Below are 20,344 nucleotides of genomic sequence, written 5' to 3' on the forward strand. Positions count from 1 at the left end.
TAATGCAGAGTTTAGGTATGAAACAGTATGTAAATAAGCCGACAAGGATCGTGAGGAGTAGTCAAACAATGATAGACTTGCTTTTCTCGAATAATAGAGTAGGAGTACAAGTAGTTCATAAGCCCTAAAATAACAAATCATGCGTGGTTAAGAGTCGAATTTAATATGAGTATAGCCGATAATAAATATAAAATATTCAAGAGTAAGGATTATAGTAAATTTGATATAGATAAATTTGTTAGTCTGATAGGAAAGAAAATGGAGCAAGACCAAGATATAAATGCCGATGTCAATATAAAAGCGAAGAAAATGGTTGACGATATAGTAGATGCGTTGGACATTATAGCACCTAAGAAAAATTTTCGAATACCGAAAGTATGGGAAGGAAAGAAATGGTACTCGGACGAGTTAAGGGAAGCAGCGGCTAGGAGAGATGAAGCATATGGTAAGGCGCTGTATGACGATACGGAGCAAAATTGGTTGCAGTATAAAATTGAGAGAAATGCAGTAGTAAAATTAATTAGAGAAAAGAAAAAAGAATATTATGAAAGTATGATAGATTGTAATAAGGAAAACCCTACGGCTATGTGGAAGACGTTGAAGGAAATAGTTAGAGGAGAACCAATGGGCACTAAAAAAGTTGATGAGGTAGATTTTGAAATTTTAGACAACATTAAGGGACAAAAGATAGCAGATAAGTTTAACATGTATTATATACAAAGTATTGATAGTGTAATAAGGTCCATAAAGGATACAGACGAAAAGATCACAGGTAATATAGAAAGTAAAGAAACTATGAAAAAGTTTGAGATGATTAGCATAGAGGAGTTAGAGAAAATTGTCATGGATCTTCCAAGGAAAAAAGGCACAAAAGAAGGAATAAGTAGTGATATATTAAAAGCATCGTTTCCGGTAATAAAAGAAAAATTTGTTGATGTTATAAATAGTTCCTTAGGAAAAGGATGTTTTCCGGACAGCTGGAAAACATCCACGATTATACCGATCCCAAAAGTAGAGAAGGCTAAAAAGGCTAGTGAATATAGGCCTGTCAATATGCTGCCTATATATGAGAAGGTGTTAGAATTAGTAGTTAAGAAACAAATTGAAGCGTATTTGGAAAATAATGGGATTATAACAGAGCATCAGTCGGGGTTTAGAAAGAAATATTTCTGTGAAACGGCGATTCAAACAATTATAGATGAATGGAAACTAATAATTAGTGAAAGGGATATGGTGGGTGTAATTTTTATGGACCTTAAACGAGCATTTGAAACAGTAGATAGGAAAAGGTTAATAAAGAAATCGTATCAATATGGAATTAGAGGAGCGGTGCTGGAATGGTTGAAGTCATATCTAAGAAATAGAACACAGCAAGTTCGATTTAACGATCAATGGTCAAAGTTATTAGACACAGAATACGGAGTGCCGCAGGGATCAGTGTTGGGAACTCTGCTGTTTATTATATATATAAATGATATAATCAAAGTCCGACCAGAAGGAGGTAGTATAAAAATGTATGCGGATGATACAATAATATATGTAATTGGTAAAAACAGTGAGGAAATAGAAAGAAAATTAAATGCAGCCTTTTCCAAAGTGGAAAGAGAGAGAGAGAGAGAGAGAGAGAGAGAGAGAGAGAGAGAGAGAGAGAGAGAGAGAGAGAGAGAGAGAGCAGTGGATGAATATAAATAGGTTAAAAATGAATGCGGGGAAAACGAAATACATGATAGTTAGAAGTGGGAGGAAAGAAGTGAGGGATGGTATCAGGGTCAAATGTTTAGATGGTACGGATATAGAACGTGTGGAAATAATGAAATATTTAGGTATAATTATTGATGACAAGCTGCGATTTGAAAACCATTGTGATTATATGCTTAAGAAAGTAGGAAAAAAAGAGTTTTCTAAATAGAATAGGTAATAGTATATCGCCGTATGTAAGATGATTTATATATAAGACAATTATAGCGCCTCACTTTAAGTTTTGCGCGACTCTGCTAGTCAATATGGGAGAAACACAGTTAGGGAAGTTGCAAATAGCGCAGAATAGAGCGATGCGAGTGATACTACAATGTGATAAGCGGACCAAAGTGGAACATATGCTCCAAGCGTTACAATTTATGTCGGTAAATAAAAGGCTGTATTATAACACCTGTATATTTATTTATAAAATTTTAAACGGCATGTTACCTGAACAGCTAAGAAATAGGTTGCAAGTAGTACAGAGTGTGAGTGGAAGAAAAACACGCCAGGCGGAGGACATTGCGATACAGTTCCGTAGAACTACGAGCGCACAAAAAAGTGTGTTTTATGAGGTGGTCAAGATGTACAATGCATTGCCAACCGAAGTAAAACGTTGTGAACAAATTAAGAAGTTTAAAAGAATGTTAAAGGAACATATCGGAAATATGTAATTGATTTGTATTACAAATAGCTGAGGAGGCTAATAAAGATCAGTCATTCATTCATTCATTCATTCTCTCTCCTTCTCTCTCTCTCTCTCTCTCTCTTTCTCTCTCTCTCTCTAAAAATTAATAAAATTTTTGAAAGATCGGTAACGAAAAACTATACAGTTTATAATACTTTCTTAGAAATTCTACCTTTGTTATAATTCTTTAAGATTTGATCACTTATTTCCCGAAAAATTTAACAAATTTCTGATAATAATTTCCAAAAAGATCGGTAACGAAAAATTATACACTTTATATCACAAAATTCAATTCTTTGAGATTTGGTCAATTAATTCCTGAAAAATTGGAAAAATTTCGGTACCAGTTTCCAAAAAAAATCGGTAACGAAAAATTATACACTTTATATCATTTCCCGGAAAATTCTACCTCTGTTTCATATATAATTCTTTAAGATTCGGTCAATTATTTTGCGTAAAATTAAAAAAATTAAAAAATCGGTATCTAAAAAATAAATAACGAAAAACTATACACTCTATAGCACTCCCCGGAAAATTCTACCTTTATTTTATATGATTTTAATACAAATTCGGTCCAATAATTTTTAAGTTAATAACTTTTTTTTTTTATTCTTCTAATTCTTACGGGTAATGTATGTTTGAACGTTAATAACTTAAAAACTATTGGACCGAATTTTTACCACAAGTATATGAAATAGGGGTGGAATTTTCCGGGGAGTGTATAGTTTTTTGTTATTTATTTTCTGGACACCGATTTTTTTAATTTTTTTACCCGTAAGAATTAGAAAAATTAAAAAATCGGTTTCCAGAAAATTGGTAACGAAAAAATACACACTCTATAGCACATTCCAGAAAATTCTATCCCTATTTCATATACTTGTGATAAAATTTCGGTCCAATAGTTTTCAAGTTATTAACGTTCAAACATACACCACCCGTAAGGATTTTATATATTAGTATAGCTAGATCAAAATTATGGACCTTTGATCGCGTATAAAGCTGGGTCTAATCAACCAAATCTTAAATAATTATATATGAAATATATAGGGGTAGAAAAAAGACTAAAAAATATAATAAAATTAGAAATAGATCAATATCTCCAAAAATTTGCGGAAGTTAGAGCAACCACGGACATTTCTAAAAAAATTCAAAATTAAAAAAAAAACCCTTTACCGATCATCGCCAAATTCAATACCAACTTTCCTTGAATGATACTCTATCGATTAAAAAAAAAAACAGCCCGATATCTCAATATTTACGGAAGTTAGAGCAACCACGGACATCAAATCTGCACATACACACACACATACGGACATGCGATTTTAATGCGATATTTCGACATTTTAGAACACTCTGAACATATTGGCATCAAAAACTCAAAAACCAATCTCTTCGTTGGTTTCTTCTATCCTTATTTCATATATGTATAAATCATTTAAATTTGGTTGAATAGACCCAACTTTATACGCAATCAAAGGTTCATATACGAAATTCACGAAAACAAAGTTTCCTCTATGAGGAAGCAAAAATGAATAAAAAGTTTACAAATAATATCATGTTACTAAAATAAAAAAAATGTACAAAAATTTTTATTCTCGGGTATATTTATGTCGAATTTTAAAACTAAGATTAATTTCATTGATGCTATCAGTCACAAAAAATTAATAATAATTGTTATATCTGTCGTTGTAGGGGAGACCGGGACTCGTTGGCACAAAAGGCAAGTTGGCAATGCGTTTCGTTTATGTATTTATAGTGAAAAAAACAATGGAAAAGTTATCACAAAATATCTTTTTTATGACATAAGTACTTTACCCAAAGTTTTATTTAAATCAAACAAGTATTATAATAGAAAAAGAGAAAACTCTGATTCAAGAGGTGGCAAGTAAATTTTCGAGCGTTTCTCAAAATATCATATTAATGTTCTTCAGCTTGAGAAGTAAATCAACGTGACGTATCATTAGTTAAATGAAACGTTTCTGTTACATGTTATTTTGAGGAACAACAGTAATTTATTGTAAGAAAATGACTGAAATCAAACGTATGTATAGGGATGAGGTATGTTGGCTCATATTAAGGCACGCTTAGTTCAACTTGTTGTTGCCGCGCGCGTGAGACCTGTGTGAGTATGTCATTTACTACCTACAACGCTGATAGAAGCTAGATATATATTTATATTAATATTTTTATGTTGAAGAAAGCTACGTCTATATATATGTGTATATATATATATATATATATATATATATATTGTATATATATATAATAGTTTGCAATTGTTTTTTTCTGCAACAGCATTTTGCTATTCAATCATTGCAATAAATTTAAAAGATACAATCTTCATCAAGAAGTATACATATCTGTTACCCGTTTTGTTTACCTATTATGTTTTCATTAATTTAACATGGACTTTTGTCGCATAGCCAACTTACCCTATTATCGGGGCAAGTTGACTACAATGCAGCATGTTCGTATTTCACTTATTACAAAGAAACTATACAGTATACAGCAGCGTTCCTGGCATGAAAATGTAGAGAAAGGTTCTCTCTATCATATAGATATTAGTACCCACTGTTTAATCATGATAATTAGTTGTTTAAAAACTCAAATGCCGAAATTGTGAAAACAGTGCCAACGAGCCCCGGTCTCCCCTAATGGCTTTCTCTCTCTTCGTGCAGGCTCAAAAGCATTTGGCAGAAATTTCGGCGAAATCCATTCGACTCCCCTTTATTATGGAGCAGAGACAATATGACTATTTTGAGTGCTTTTGCATCGACAGTAAGCCTCAGAAAACGAAAATGGAAGTAAACGAGGATGAGTAAGAGCTAGAAAAAGAAGGAGATAAAGGGTTATAAGAGGTAAGACAGAAAGAAAAGATAGGGGTTGGTGATAAAAACCCGCGAACATTTTTCGCCGTTGCCTGGTAAAGAAAATAGGGGAGCAAGCGAAAACAAGGGAGAGGAACCACAGGTTGTATCTTTTATGCGCGTCATCCTTTATCGCGGAAACGATGACAAAAGATTAGACACGAGCGAGACAGAATGACATCACGTCTCCCGAAGGAAAGCATATTTTGAAAAATGATATAGCGTTATGATGCATTAATAAAAAAGTCGCAGGACGAAATTTCGATTGGAAAATTACATCGGGATAAATAAAATAAAGGTGCGTGCTTTTTAACAAAAGACTATATTTTCCAAACATTTTGACGGGGCTCTGATAAATGACAAATTATATTAATTATTAAACACGTACAATAATACAGCACACAAAAAATTCTATTCGAATATTTTAACATTAAAATATACTTTTACATTCTATATATTTTGTATATCCACAAATGTGTGAGTTACATGCGAGAGAATTCGGTTTTAACATTTTTTTTTTTTTTTTTTTTTTTAAGCGGTATTCATAATTAATGTAGAAAATCTAAGCCAATTTTTATTACTTTTTGAATTTAAAAAAAAACCTAAATTTGAGAAAATTATAGCTTGCTAAAGTTTATTTGATGACGGCAACTTCAAAAGATTTCGCATGTAAGGTATATATGACGTCACGGCACATTTTCATGTACTATATATTTTCTTCTGCAATTTTGAAGATATTGCAAAAATTCAAAAAGTTTACAAAGAAAGTATGCCATGATCTATCAGACCGCTTAATAAAAAAAATTTATGTTAAAACCGAATTTCGATTCCTTTTTTATTAAATAACATATCCTGCAGCTGAAATATTAAAATTATTCTAATTACTCTCTAACATAAATCAAAAGACGTACAAATGAAAATAATCTTCATAAAATATATTTTAGAATTATAATTAGATTACAAAAATTATTGAACATCGATGGGAAACCAAACTTCTCACAGCGGAACGGAATTATTATGCGTGTTTTTCCAACGTGAGCGGCGACGATTTAAATTGATGTCGGAACATTAAGATAGTTAAGTTCTACATAATCCGAGCGTCATTTGAATTTGAAAAACTGCGATCGTAATGGCGGAAACTTGAGTTCAAGAGACGCGGACGGTGCTTTTAGCTTAAAGTTTCGGCGACTATTGGCATATATGTATATATACAAGCGCATGGCACACAGATCCAAAAGTGACATTCGACACGGGTGTACGTATGTGCGTGCACGACAACGCGATATTATATTCGATGTCGGCGGAAGAGAACTTTGATGAAGTTTGGCCTGCAGTTGTACCTGGGGGAAGTTTCCAAAAAGCCATTGTATATTCAATGTGTGTGTGGGTGGGTGGGTTATGCGCGCGCGGAGCGGTTAGTAATTTTGCCCGATGACAATCTGAATTTCACCGTATTATAATTGAAACACGCACAATACTCGAGCTGCAATCTTCCTGTAACCGTGTATTGTGGATTTATCGCTCAAATCTGATTTCAATTAAAAGTTGTGGGTATTACGACAACGGCATTGAACGCAAATAATGATTTAGCAGCGCGTACTGCATTTTGCAGAAAATTTTATGAGCAATTTACGCACGAGGAGTTACTTATTCATTACGTTTTCAAACGCTCGCGCGCGGTTTAGTCGCAAATTAATATTCTCTTTTTGTCAAAAATATTGATTAAATTTTTGACATTATGTAATTTTCAACACATTAAAAATAATTATAAATTATTCTGCGTAAATTTTGTTTGAAATATATATTTAATTATTCATTAATTCACGTACATAGGCGTCTGAATTGCAGACTTGCTTAAAGAAATTAGAAACAAATCATAAATCGACGCAACTAAATGTCTCAAGGTATATAAGCTGATAAGTTAAATCACAGTGACAGACAAAAGCTTAAAATTTAAGTACCCGCTTTCTGCTGGAGTGACTAAGCTTAATATGCTGTCTCGTAGATGACAAGGGCTTTTCAGTCGTTTTCGTGCTTGTCGCAGTAGGCTTCAAGTCAAATGATATCTCCAGCTAGTACTGTCTGTATAACGTTAAGATCGCAAAAATTCCATTTTTTGAAATTCTACATTAGAATTGATTCTAGATTAAAATTAATTTATTACGACAAATGCAGTTGTGAAATTAATTCTGAATTAAAATTTTAATTTCATATATCTGCATTTGTAAAATAAATAATATTACACGATATGTATATTTAAAAACGATATTGAAAAACACGCATAATAATTCCATTGCGCTGTGAGAGTTTCGCGTCGGTGTTCAATAATATTTTTTTAATAATTATATAATTCTAAAATATATTTTTAATTATATATTTTCTAAAATGTATATAATTCTAAATATAGAAGATTATTTTGATTTGTACGCCTTTTAATTTATGTTAAAAATTAATTAAAATAATATGATAATAAACGGACACGGTTGTGATACAAACGAGGAAATAAGATCACTGGTCAACTATTAATACTCACAATAACTACGTAAACTTTCAAAAAGATTGCGCGAAAAGTTTTCTTTTTATTCAGCTGACCTCAGTATTTTATTAGGCCTTATCCACTTTCTCTAAATGGCGACATTAAGAGGTATTTCAAAAGCTTTTCTCCGTTATGAATAAAAGCATAAGACGCGAAATAAATAAAATTGACTTACCGCTTGATACTATTCTTAAATAAAAAAAAATAAACATTTCTCGAATGACTGCAAAATAGACTTGAAATGAATTTTTGGACAAATTGCACAATGCACAAATGCTTCTATATATAACAAACTTTTCTATTCTTCTTTAAAATAAATTATATTTAACACGGTGCTTTGTGCGAAGAAATTATTTCCATTTAAACGGCGACTAATTGTCCTGCCGCTAATATAGTCAAGACTCAATTGATTTTTAATTTCAAAAGCAGTATAAAATAAATTACTTTTAGAGAGTCTTGCAATTTGATGATCTAGCTTGTTTTCGTCGTCTGTCCGTTTGAGTACCGTTTTAACACTCCCATGTTCTTAAAATTATTTTATAATATTCGTGACAATGCAACCATTTATATATACCAGACACTTTTGCAAAGTTAATTTTTCTGCTATTTTTTTCTAACATTTTTCTGTCATATTTACGCAGTTTATATATTACTCGAATTACATTTGTTTGTTTATATTATGTATTGGATATATGGCAGAAATGTGTAGTTATTCCAGTTTTCATTTTTGTCGTAAAGATTTTATTTGTAAAGATGTTTCCATTAGTTTGACATTGTTTCTAGTCTTTAGTCTTACAATTAGTAAAAATGTATTTAAAAAAAAGCGCTTATAATTATACGTACAAAATTATATTGTTTCATGTTTTTTTTAATTTTAACGCACGTATCTCTCAGAAAAAAATAAACAACATTTCTTAAAAGGTATCTATTTCTCAACTTTTGTTAGGGGTGTATATTTCTGTAAGATGTAGGTAGCATGTCAATCATTAATTAATGCTGACTTAGCCTTAGTCGTAAATAGTTAATTGACTCGTCGCGTCCATGTAGTTAATTGAACCAAGTCAATAAACATCATCGAACACACGTCGGCTAAACAGTTCGCTAATGAGAGTAAACTGATACTAGTTAAGTGTCCTACAAGACGATGACGCGGTCATTTCTCACGTAGAAAACAGTATGAAAATGTTCTACTATGTTCTAAAACAACTATAGGTTGGATGAGGTAATCTCAATTCAAATCGAGCGCTATATAAGGAGCATTACCTCGTCTTTAATATAGAGCACGGACAGGTAATCACATCAAACAAACATATACAATAGCTAAGTTTGGTATTACCTATCCTTGTTTAGTGCCACAAACATTATTAAACATTTATATTTTATTACTAGTACTTATTAGAATATTAAACATTTATTTTGCATTATTATTAAAATTGGATGCTGCTGATAAAACTTCCAATACCATAAAAATAATTGTTAAGTTACATAAATTTTCTTTTGTTAAGTGTTTTATATATTTTAATATATTGTTTAATTATAATTAAAAGATTATTTATATTTCTCTCTATGTAGATAGAATCGCAACTATGTTGCAATACATAAATTCAGCGGAATTCATGGTAATAATAATCTCGAAAAATCTCGAAAAAATCTAAGCAGTAGTATCTTTATTTCCGAAAAATTATAACCCAAGTGATACACGTCACAAAATTATGTTACCTTATCAAAAAGAAGAGTCGCGCTTCAAGTGATCTATTACAATTACAAAAAAGAAATGATATCTCTTTAAGTTAGAGCGCCAATTACAGAGAGAACATGTTGCCTCAAAAAATAATTGTTGCACTGCATTGAAAAATCTTTACATTGTGTCAATTAGAAAAGAATGTATAATAACAATTTTATAAGATTAAAAAATTTTATTTAAATTTAACAAGGGAATACAAGATATTTAAATACAAAGTTATTTACATGTGTATTTTTTAATGGCCACAAAGAATTACAGAAGTAACAGTACAAAATAAAAATATTTTATTAAAATACATAAATTTTTCTTGTAAAAAAACTTGGCGCTGCTAGAACTTTTAAATAAATAAAAACAACAATAAATAAAAATAATTCAGAGAAGAATACAATGGGAGTAATATTAAATGATTATCAGCGTGGATGTGGGAGTGAGTGATATGGGTGTGCGTGACTACGCGGACGGCGGATAATGCAGCTTATAATTAAGTATAGAATAAGTTTATTTATTTATTTAAAATTTCGAGGTCTAGCAGCGCCAAGTTTTTTTACAAGAAAAATTTATGTATTTTAATAAAATATTTTTATTTTGTACTGTTACTTCTGTAATTCTTTGTGGCCATTAAAAAATACACATGTAAATAACTTTGTATTTAAATATCTTGTATTCCCTTGTTAAATTTAAATAAAATTTTTTAATCTTATAAAATTGTTATTATACATTCTTTTCTAATTGACACAATGTAAAGATTTTTCAATGCAGTGCAACAATTATTTTTTGAGGCAACATGTTCTCTCTGTAATTGGCGCTCTAACTTAAAGAGATATCATTTCTTTTTTGTAATTGTAATAGATCACTTGAAGCGCGACTCTTCTTTTTGATAAGGTAACATAATTTTGTGACGTGTATCACTTGGGTTATAATTTTTCGGAAATAAAGATACTACTGCTTAGATTTTTTCGAGATTTTTCGAGATATAAAAATCTACCACTTGTTACTTAGGTTTTTTCGAGGTATAATACTACCACTTTCTTTTTTTTTAGGTAACAACATATACACTACTATACGTGTACTTGGCGCCTTTTTTTACCTTTTTTTAAAAAAGGTAATTTTGTGCGGATATCACGCCTTTTTGTAGTATATTACGCATTGTATAAACAGTATGTACAGGATAAAGCTATTTAGAGGTATAATACTACCACTTTGTTTTTTTCGAGGTAACAACATAACAGGGTAACAACATAATACATATACACTATTATGCGTGTACTTGGCGCTCATTTTACCTTTTTTTAAAAAAGGTAATTTTGTACGGATATCACGCCTTTTTGTAGTGTTACGCAACTTAATCTTATAAACAATATATCTTATAATTTCATAAACCGTATATAATACAAGGTATGAAGCTAAAAGTGTTACGGACTATTATTTCTAAAGAAAACAACAATTTAATATTTTGCTCAATTTTTTAAAAATAATAATCTGTAACCCTTTTAGTTGTACACCTTGTATATATTTTTCAATTTCAACATAAAACATAATCGCAATAAAGCATGATTAATGTTAATAAGTCGTTAACTGTAAAATTCTTTATTTATTTTTATTTGCGTGTCTTACTGAATGTTGTTCGCAACTGTATATGTACCGATATCTTCAGGTATCGATATTTTTGATAATTATTTTTACGTCAGACATAATTTTAATTCATCCAATTTTTATTATGTCTAAACATAATTTTTGTCCAATTTTTATTATGTCTAGACATAATTTTAATTCAGCGATTTTTATTATGTCATGACATAATTTTAATTCTGCCGCTAGGGAAATTTTAAGTCGATTTTTATGAATCAAGCTTGAATTCAATGTTTAGGTGTCCCAGGTTGCCGATGACGAGGTCCACATAGCGCGCTCTATAGTTTTCGGTGTCCAGGTGTATTAATACCTTGAATTTGATGGCCACGTGTTCCAAGTTGCCGATGACGAGGTCCACATAGTGCGCTTCGTAGTTTTCGGTGTCTACATGTATTAATACCTCGAATTCGATATCTACGTGTCCTACATTGGGTGCGTTCAGCCGATACTTTGCTAGCCTAGCAATCGTGAGCAGTCGCTCGTTTTCGCTCGTTTCCTCTTTTTTGACTTACTGGATTAAAAAGAGAAGAAACGAGCAAAAACGAGCAACTGCTCACGATTGCTAGGCTAGCGGAGTATCGGCTGAACGCACCCATTCAGATTTAAAGTTATTAATACACCTAGACACCAAAAACTATGAAGCGCATTATGTGAACCTCGTCATCAGCAACCTGGGACACCTAGACATCAATTTCAAAGTATTAATACACGTAGACACCGAAAACTACGGAGCGCAATATGTGGACCTTGTCATCGGCAACCTGGGACACCTAAACATTGAATTCAACATATTATTACACCTGGACACCGAAAACTACGAAGCGCACTATGTGGACCTCGTCATCGGCAACCTGGGACACGTAGACATCAAATTCAACGTACGATTACACCTGGACACCGGAAACTATGAAGCGCACTATCTGGATCCCGTCATCGGCAACCTGGGACACGTGGACATCGAATTCAAGATATTAATACACGTAGACACCAAAAACTACGGAGCGCACTATGTGGACCTCGTCATCGGCAACCTGGGACACGTAGACATCGCATTTAACGTATTATTACACCTGGACACCGAAAACTACGAAGCGCACTGTGTGGACCTCGTCATCGGCAACCTGGGACACGTGGACATCGAATTCAAGGTATTAATACACGTAGACACCGAAAACTACGGAGCGCACTATGTGGACCTCGTCATCGGCAACCTGGGACACCTAGACATCGAATTCAACGTACGATTACACCTGGACACCGAAAACTACGAAGCGCACTGTGTGGACCTCGTCATCGGCAACCTGGGACACGTGGACATCAAATTCAACGTACGATTACACCTGGACACCGGAAACAATGAAGCGCACTATCTGGATCCCGTCATCGGCAACCTGGGACACGTGGACATCGAATTCAAGATATTAATACACGTAGACACCAAAAACTACGGAGCGCACTATGTGGACCTCGTCATCGGCAACCTGGGACACGTAGACATCGCATTCAACGTATTATTACACCTGGACACCGAAAACTACGAAGCGCACTGTGTGGACCTCGTCATCGGCAACCTGGGACACGTGGACATCGAATTCAAGGTATTAATACACGTAGACACCGAAAACTACGGAGCGCACTATGTGGACCTCGTCATCGGCAACCTGGGACACCTAGACATCGAATTCAACGTACGATTACACCTGGACACCGGAAACTATGAAGCGCACTATCTGGATCCCGTCATCGGCAACCTGGGACACGTGGACATCGTACGTACGATTACACCTGGACACCGAAAACTACGAAGCGCACTGTGTGGACCTCGTCATCGGCAACCTGAGACACGTGGACATCAAATTCAACGTACGATTACACCTGGACACCGGAAACTATGAAGCGCACTATCTGGATCCCGTCATCGGCAACCTGGGACACGTGGACATCGAATTCAAGATATTAATACACGTAGACACCAAAAACTACGGAGCGCATTATGTGGACCTCGTCATCGGCAACCTGGGACACGTAGACATCGCATTCAACGTATTATTACACCTGGACACCGAAAACTACGAAGCGCACTGTGTGGACCTCGTCATCGGCAACCTGGGACACGTGGACATCGAATTCAACGTATTATTACACCTGGACACCGAAAACTACGAAGCGCACTGTGTGGACCTCGTCATCGGCAACCTGGGACACGTGGACATCGAATTCAAGGTATTAATACACGTAGACACCGAAAACTACGGAGCGCACTATGTGGACCTCGTCATCGGCAACCTGGGACACCTAGACATCGAATTCAACGTACGATTACACCTGGACACCGAAAACTATGAAGCGCATTATCTGGATCCCGTCATCGGCAACCTGGGACACGTGGACATCGAATTCAAGATATTAATACACGTAGACACCAAAAACTACGGAGCGCACTATGTGGACCTCGTCATCGGCAACCTGGGACACGTAGACATCGAATTCAACGTATTATTACACCTGGACACCGAAATCTATGAAGCGCATTATCTGGATCCCGTCATCGGCAACCTGGGACACGTGGACATCGAATTCAAGATATTAATACACGTAGACACCAAAAACTACGGAGCGCACTATGTGGACCTCGTCATCGGCAACCTGGGACACGTAGACATCGAATTCAACGTATTATTACACCTGGACACCGAAAACTATAAAGCGCACTATCTGGACCTTGTCATCGGCAACCTGGGATACATAGACATCAAATTCAAGCTTGATTCATAAGAATCGACTTAAAAATTCCCTAGCGGCACTTTCTGCCAAGCATAGAGAACCTACTTTTCCGTTGACTCAATATTTATTATATATATACCTAATTTTTACTTAAATAGAAATCTTCCTCCTGACCGATAAGTTTATCGACCTAATTTTGAAATACGCGCGCGATATCGAAACTGGCGATACCTGCGCCGCCAGCGTCGAAAAAGTGAAAAGGACGTTTCTCTGATAATCATAATAATATTGAATGAGAGCGTTAGGAGTATCTTAAAAATAAATTTTCACATTTGGACTTTGCGTCGCAATATCTCCGCTCGTAAGGCACGTAGCGGAATATTATGAGAGAAACCCCCCCCTAATTGGACCCCAAGCTATCGATCAAGCCTACTTAGAACTTGATCCGTTCACTCGTTATCGAGATCTCAACATCTCGGGTACTCGCAACCCGTCGCGTCGCGTAAAAGAGTCACGGTCGGTCTCGCTCCGCGTGTACTTGGCGCGAGACACTACCGTGTCTCTTGATAATTTAATCTAATAGATTACTCAGCAATTTGAACACAGCACATGTATAACCATTAAGAGATTAATTTTGTCTAAAGTTTCGACGGGAGATATTTATAGAAATTTGTTAGAAATTGTGGAAATTCGGGACGAGAAGGATGGCACGCGCAGGATGCCTCGTGTCTCGTGAAATTCGTCCGCGAAATTGAAAGCTGAATGGATAAAAATAAGGCCGCGATCCGCGAAGATGTGGACTGACGCGGCGCGGTGGAAGCTCGAATCCCGCATTAAACGCTTGAATATTTGACGCAATGTCTCGAAGATATCTTGAGAATTTCCCGTTTCTATCCCGTTATATAGTAGGTATTTGACGTAAAGTCGGTGACACGTGTGATATAAACTCGCAAAACTGGAAAGTAATAATCTCGACTTAGCATTGGAACGACAGTTTTAATAGTAGGTCGTTTTAGACTTTATGAAAAATGTTTATTGTGTCTCCAGCCGTAAAAAAAAAATATTGAAACGAAACTTTTCTGAAGATTATATAGATATATTATATTTTTATATTCGTAAAACGCTAAGCAATTTCACACTTTTCTTTAATTTGTAAAATATTTAAGAATTATAAAATTTAATATGTTTTTGGAAATTTTCAACACAGGATTCGAGCAAGAACTGTTGATACACAGATGAAGAAAGCTAATAATAAAGTATTAAACTAATAATAAAGCTAATAATAAAGTATTAAACTAATGTAAGATAAATCGCATTAAGTCGCATTAAATTCTCATGATTTTAATGCAAAAGTGACTTTATAGCACTCAAGAGGCATCGAAGACGAAGTGGGTGATGGGTCGTCTCCTTACCGGACGACACTCTCGCGAAAACTTTCCCGCTTTCTTCCAGGGACGGCTCTGCATATTTCCTGACATTTAAACTTATTCAGCGTAACTTGCGAGCGACAAGACAAGAAGGAGGCAAGAATGTATACCATAGCCGCGCCCGCAACGATAACTTACTTTTTCCCTGCTTGTCCGTCTGATTTCCCTTCGCTTTAGTCTTTATGATTCTCATGAATACCGAATTGTTCCTTTCTTATATCTCGCACTTGAATTTTCTCTTTGTGGCCATGGAAATTGGCTGCGCATCGAGCCGATTGAGCGAAAAAAGAAAGATGCACGTCTCTTCATCTCATCTGCTCGAGAAAAGATTATAACGTTATCTTACAGACTTCGGAATAAGAGGTGAATGATAGAATATGCGCAGACTATATACCTATACATACTCGTTCATCACTCGCGAAAATGCATCGTAAAATTACAGTTTTTGCGAAAGTACATTGTAAAGTTCTAAGAAATGAGTGAATTAGAAAATCTTCAACATCTCATTGAGGTAAAAGGTTAACCTTTAAAAGGTTAACCTGTAACACATCAATGAGATGTTTAAGTCAAATTAAGAGAGAATTTTCTAATTCACTCATTTTTTAGAACTTTACAATGTACTTTCGCGAAAACTGTAGAGTTTTACGATGCACTTTTACGAGTGATAAAACGAGTATGTATGGCACGAATGCTTGGATCGACGAACATGTATGAAGTATGAACTGGTTCAGGCTCATGAGACAAATGCAGCACGATCGGAACAATAAACTGACAGCTTTCGTAAAGAATAATCTGAATTAGCAATACTTACTATATATATATATATATATATATATAAATTTATAATAATATTTACTAAATAACCAAATTGCTTACTAAATAATTGAGTAACTGTCATCAAACCAATCAGATAAGGCTTTTTAAGACAATTTAGTACTAATTATCACACTGTGTGTTAAATATCACTAAACAATTTGATAATAAGTATTACATAGTTTAGTTGGTTCAACTAAACGGAAAATCTGCTTTCTTTTTAATGTTTATAATTATTACAAAATGTTTTGTTATTATTATTATATTCGGTAATAATAATCAAATATTTAAAAAAGAACTATTACTAAATACTAAATGCATCTCACAAGTTTACCAAGAATTTTTCTTTCAGATTTAATTTTTTTTCTAAGTAATTTATTGAAATAAAAGTTTTCTTTTTTAGCGCCACAATTGCTAATATGCGTCTATATTTTCTTTGCAATGTATTTATAAAAACTGATAATTGAAATTCAAGCAAATTGCAGAATTTGCTCCTACAATATCGTAATTAGCGAACTTGTTGGTCAGCTCCGTGCTCGAGCTGACCTCAGTTTTACCAGTTTTAAGGGGGAAAAAGCAAAGACCGCGGGGGTTACGTCGCGGGAGCACGAGAATAACGAAAGTTTCGCTTCAATTGGGTGAACGTCGACGGTTTCAGGCGACGCCGGAAATCGAGAGAACGTGGTCCGATATCCTTCGTGTTCCTGTTCGATTTAACTTCGAGGACGAAGTTGCGCGTTCACGTTGTCACGAAACTTTATCATCACCGCAACAATAATATTTTTATGTTAGCGGTAGCAACTCCGTTAATCTCAGACGCAGCCGGGCGCGACGCTCGAGAGTTCCAGTGATACTAGTTGAATTATATATACAGCGAAATATGTAGAATCATCTTTTTCATTCATCCTTCCGTAATGTCGCAATTTTAACGCGAAATCAATGTAATATTTTAATTGTTATAAAGCCACGAATTTTACAATTATATCTGTTGTAAAATAAACGAAATTCACTACTAAAGTCAACAATGTAACATTTCGAGCAGCATATTTCGAGTCGCAGCGCAAGCGGTTTATATAGTCCGCGTGTCAAAAAACCCAATTCCATCGATTCTCTGTATAAATATACTTTTATTCTGCTGACTTTTGATCCTCTGATTCGCTTATATTGATTCACAAAATTCAAATACTATTATGTACTCATGGCGGGCAAATATTTTTTTATGACATCAGAATTGCTCAATGAAAAATGTCTGATAAGTCACGTTTCAAAGAACAGACCTTTTGTGTGTATCTCAAAAATGGTTCGATAAATATTATTTCACGAGCTAATACATATACAATTTATGTATAATTACACGTTATACTGAATTTTAGTAATTAGATGTAATTGCACATTGTGAATATCATATAGTGAAAATATAGTGAAAATTATCTATCGCGTAAAGAACTTGGCAATATATAACTCGCTCGAAATTTTCGAATCACATGAAAAATTTAGATCGCGAGCGCGCGAAGAGTTCTTTTTTTTCATTACACTAAGCCTCGTCGCTTTTTTATATTGTTTCAGACATGCATTGGCTCGTTTGCACCTGCATCCTCACGGCGGCGACGGTGCTTTCCTGCCGGCAGAGCGAGTTTCAGTGCGCCAACGGGCATTGCGTCGCCCTCAACAAAGTCTGCAACGTTGTCGACGACTGCGGAGATGGGAGCGACGAGACGCGTCCGTGCTCACGTAAGTGAAACTTTTACTTTCGATCTTGCCGCTCGCGGAAGGCTTAAAGGGGGCTTTTAACGCGCCGCGCCGGCAAATGCATATCCACTCGACGAACTAACGTATAGAAATTGCGATGGCGCGACAAACGGATTGGAGATTGTTGAAGTTAGTTGGGACATTTCGAAATGTTTATTATTCGTCGTACCAAACGTTGGGAATAATATGAATCTATAGGAGTCGTAAAGAAAGTTCAACAAGCTCTCTATAATTTGGTTAAATATGTTAAAACTTAGGAGAACTTGTCACTTTGACGTATTTTCATGGTGACTGCAATTCATATATTAACGGTATATGTAAATAAAGTTATATTTGCAGTAACAAAAATCATCCGTTTTTACACTTTAATTAAATTTTTTTTGCCGTGAACTAATCCAGTTTGTGAGAAGGCATGGGGCCGAATCGCGGATCAAAGGTCCGTTTGCATGCTCGCAATCGCGAGTATTTTGGTCTCAGTTTTCATCGCTGGGGTGTTCCAGGACGGTAATTGATCCCTTCATTGTTCTCTGGCAGGTATAGCTTCGATACTCGCTTCGAAACGTGCCTTGTTGCGATTGCCGGCAAAGGCTGCGCAGGAATTTCTACTTCGTTAGAAACGCCGACCTCTCCGCTTTCTTCCCCCGCGGGGAACGAACCAGTTGATGCCTCGCAACGTGTAAAGACAGAATGAAATTCCAACGATGTTAGGATGTTACAAGAGTAATATTACAACGTAGTGGCGTTCAAAGATAGATCCCGTCGGAAACGTGATATTTCACGCAACGCCATATATTCGCGAATGTCAAAATTTTAAACGTTGAATATACATAATACATTTGAATATTGTGGATTAAAAATAAGCGCGTGGTGTCTTGTCAAATCATGCATATAGTGACAATTATAATTTGAATATTATAATTGTCGATTACATGTGATTTATTTTGATGATAATTATATCTTCTGCTTCTTCATTGTAACATAATAAAATTGAATCAACATTATTTGTGTTCGCATAGAGAATATTGAATTTTAAAATAAAATTAAACTATCTTTATCGTTATAATATGAATATTCTCTATCCAATATTTTTTGCTTTCCATTAATAAAAATTATTTTTCAATAATAAGAATATTTTTTTTTTTATTAAATTATATATAATGCTTTGATGCAAGTAATTTATTCTTGTTTACGTATTTATTCTTGTAACGCTGTATAATCTTATTTTAAGATTTATATATATGTCAAAAGTAAAGATATTCTCTAAATCAAAATGTTCTTTTTTTCTGCGTATAGACACGTAGAAATAAAGTTATAATTACAGTAGTAAAATTGGCCGAATAAAAACTTAAAAGCGATCTAAAGTTTTTACATAAAATAGAAATCGCAATTATTTATATTTACAAAATAATCCATTTATGGGTTTATAACATTTGTGCGTGGATTCATATTTATGGCAACAATTTAATATCTCTCTTTGGTTGCAGGCGTTTCCGTGTAAATAGTCTCTAAAAATAAAATTTCGTATAGGCAATTAATAAATATTTTTTATTTCCATGTGTGACCGCTTTTGTATTGCGACAGATCTTATACAAATGAATTGTAATTGTATAATATATAAGGATCAGAAGTCCATTGCGTTTATTAAAATTAACGATGACAAAGAAACGTGCAAATCTCTTTCTCGCCGGTGTGATCAAACCGTCAATGTGGAGAGACTAAATATCAATAAACATTTTGCTTAACCGATTTTGTTGTGTCGCAGCGAGCGAAAAAAAGATCAGAAAATGTGTGTATTGTCAATAAAAATACATTGAGACTAAAATGTTGAACTGTCACTTTAACGCAATGTTTCTCACGTTGAGATGAATTGACGGTAACAGACTGAAAGTTGCAACCTCGCTCTTGCCAGTTGACGCAAATGATTCCTCGACATTTATCTGCGGAATAAATAAATTTTGTCTGTATTAAACAATTATTATAAAGTGGGCCTGTTCGCGTGGAACTCTGCGTCTGCTATTGTGCGGTGAAATCCGTGGGATCGGCAATATCACAACGTTATGAAAATGAGATTGTTTAACGTAATGGCTTACCGTCGCATAACAGAAAAATCGAAGTTGGCGCGAAGTTGGTGAGTACAGCGGCCACTTCATTTCACGAGAATCTACGACGTGCCCAACGAGATGATTCTATACGTAGAAGAGACGCTCCCCTTAGTCAGACCTGCCTGTTATCGACAGATCGTGATAAAATAGAGCAGTTCGCGAGCGAGCAATTCGGTGGCAAAAAAACGGGCTCGTCCCTTAATCGTACGTATACGTGTCCACCTTTCCTCGACATCTAATTTCGAGCAATTTATTTTTCTCCCTCGGCATACCCGTTAAAGGTGCCAACTGCCACGTTTTTGCATTTCATCATTGAAATGATCATCGC

General features: G+C 34.7%; 1 protein-coding gene across 1 annotated transcript in view; it reads left to right on the forward strand.

The window, feature by feature from the left end:
• Positions 1-20,344, forward strand: part of LOC143908481 (uncharacterized) — an 86,033-nt gene that overhangs the window by 16,958 nt on the left and 48,731 nt on the right. Inside the window, exon 2 of the mRNA XM_077426156.1 lies at positions 17,732-17,896. Coding sequence (XP_077282282.1) covers positions 17,734-17,896 — 163 coding nt within the window. The 5' untranslated portion in view covers positions 17,732-17,733. The remainder of the gene's footprint in view (positions 1-17,731; positions 17,897-20,344) is intronic.

Source organism: Temnothorax americanus, unplaced genomic scaffold, assembly GCF_048541705.1.
Source record: "Temnothorax americanus isolate GAGA-0224 unplaced genomic scaffold, ASM4854170v1 Scaffold97, whole genome shotgun sequence".
Lineage (NCBI taxonomy): Eukaryota > Metazoa > Arthropoda > Insecta > Hymenoptera > Formicidae > Temnothorax > Temnothorax americanus.